This window comes from Dipodomys ordii, unplaced genomic scaffold (assembly GCF_000151885.1).
Source record: "Dipodomys ordii isolate 6190 unplaced genomic scaffold, Dord_2.0 Scaffold11, whole genome shotgun sequence".
In the NCBI taxonomy this organism is placed as follows: Eukaryota; Metazoa; Chordata; class Mammalia; order Rodentia; family Heteromyidae; genus Dipodomys; species Dipodomys ordii.
The window spans coordinates 18,822,186-18,824,246 of NW_012267227.1; the positions used below are offsets into that span (position 1 = coordinate 18,822,186).

The 2,061-nt window shown below is 44.2% G+C and overlaps 1 protein-coding gene across 1 annotated transcript in view; it reads right to left on the reverse strand.

Moving 5' to 3' along the window:
• The window catches only part of Tmco5a (transmembrane and coiled-coil domains 5A), an 11,165-nt gene extending 10,077 nt beyond the window's left edge, over positions 1–1,088 (reverse strand). The window contains exons 1-2 of the mRNA XM_013010012.1: positions 1,054–1,088; positions 165–317 (exon numbers count right to left, since the gene is read on the reverse strand). Coding sequence (XP_012865466.1) covers positions 165–317; positions 1,054–1,088 — 188 coding nt within the window. The remainder of the gene's footprint in view (positions 1–164; positions 318–1,053) is intronic.
• Positions 1,089–2,061: the final 973 nt, after the last annotated feature.

Sequence of the window (2,061 nt, forward strand, 5' to 3'; positions counted from 1 at the left end):
ACACACACACACACACACACACACACACACACACACACACACACACACACACACACACACACACACACACACACACACTTTTTCTAGAGTCTCTTCTTCTCCACTCCCTTTGCTTGAGGTTGAGAATTTCCCTGAAGAATTTTCTTATTTTTCCCAAGACTCACCTCTGAATCTCATTTTCTTTCTCTTGGATTTTCAGAAGTAGTTCCTGGTTTGCTTCATCTATCCTCTGCATATCCTTTTCGAGGTCCATGTTCAAGCTGATAATGTTCTTCTTTGACTGGGCCAATCTTAAGATCTGACATATTTTTTCTGACCTATAGATTCAGCCCCACAATAAGCAGGGCCAATTATTTCCAGAGCAAAGATCCCCAGGCCAAGGGGGATATCTGACAGACCTGGAATTTACCAAACCTGTTCTTTCTGGGCACATGCTTTCCTTCCCCACTCTTGAGAACTGATTATTTTTTAACCATGCATACAATTTGTCAATAATTCTCAACTCAGCAAGGGACATCTTTTCCAGACTGTCCCTTCCCAAGTGCAGATAATACTGCATGCATCTCCATTCTGGCTTTGTGAGAAGCTTTGCTTCCTTAAATAGTCTCTACCATTGGAGAGAATTGTTTCCCTTGGCAACTGTTTTGCAAATTGTTCTCAAAACCTGTGCATGTAATACTTGTATCGAGTATTTTTTTTATCACTTCTGCTTTGTTGTAGCATTATATAGAGCAAAAATTTCCATGAGCATGTTAGGACTTAAATCTTAAAAATGAGAGGCTTATAGTGAGTAGTTTTCCTTTTTCTTACATGTAAGTCAATTCATTGTTTTGTTCTTGAAGTTGTTACGGGGTAATAAGGCTCAGGGACTTTTGCTTTATTTAGGAGTGGAATATGATATTGGAAAATAAAGTGATGTTTTTAATAGTTTAGATGAGAAAGTCATAATAGGTTTTTCTTTGTAGAGAGCTGGAGTGCTTGGGAAAGGGGCGGGGGGAGGGGACGAGTGGATGGAGACTTCCTGGGTGTGGATAGCTCATCACGATTACTTACTCATTATCTAGCTGGTCTTCCTTGTGTTCTTCCATTGTAGATGCCCTAAAATGCCAGTAGAGATGTATCTATCAACTGGGGATATGAGTCCATTCCTGAAGTAAAGAAGTCTCCCTAGATACAAAAGAACAGTTTTCCTTTCTCTGATTCCCCATTTTGGTCATGACAAGCCCTAGACGTCCATGTTGGTCCTGATCTGTGTTGCCTTAGGAAGGGAACAGTGAGGATACAGAGTGATGCTGGAAAAGTCAATTTCCTGTGATCAGGTACATACAGAGATTGTGGACTTGGAATTTGATGAGGTAAGAGGAAGAACAGAGGCTATCAGTTCCTCCCAAGTCCCTCTTCCTTTTAGCTCAGTGGCTTTCCGTATGGCTCCAAGGGCCCCAGTGTCTGCGTCCCGTGTCCTAACACATCACCTCTGCGCTCCAGCTTGGCCTCTGCAGGCCAGTCAGTGGATTCCTTGGCTTTATACAGAGGGCTCAGAAAACCCAGCTGTCCCTTCCCCTGCTCATTTCTCTCCGTCCCACTTTCTCCTCCAGACTCTACCTCTCCTCTGATGTGTTTTGTTTTCCTGGCCCTGCCCTAGTCAATTAGCTTCTCAAGAGTCTACGCTTCTCCCAGTAAAGCCCTCTAGTAGAATCTCGGAACGTTTGAGGGCAGCCACTCTGCTGCTGACCTGGGGTGGGGCAGCGTGTCACAGTGGGGGGGGGGTCAGGCTTCTCAGCGTCTCTGCAGTCAGTGCCTCTGTGAGGGTGTGGGTTTCACAGCACAGGCTGTCCCAAGTAAGAAGCTTCTGCGCGTCAGACAGGCAGCCTTTATCACCGTTTCTCTGCTGGCCAGGCTTCTTTCTTGCTCCATTTTGACTGAAGTGGGAATTCCTTGTCTTTTGGCTGAAATTCTCACTGATCTGGCTTGATCTTATCTGCACCCAAAAAATGCCAAACTCATTTAACAAACTAAGACTACTTTGTCAGTCATATTCTAAGAAGTAGGGAAAGAGTAAAT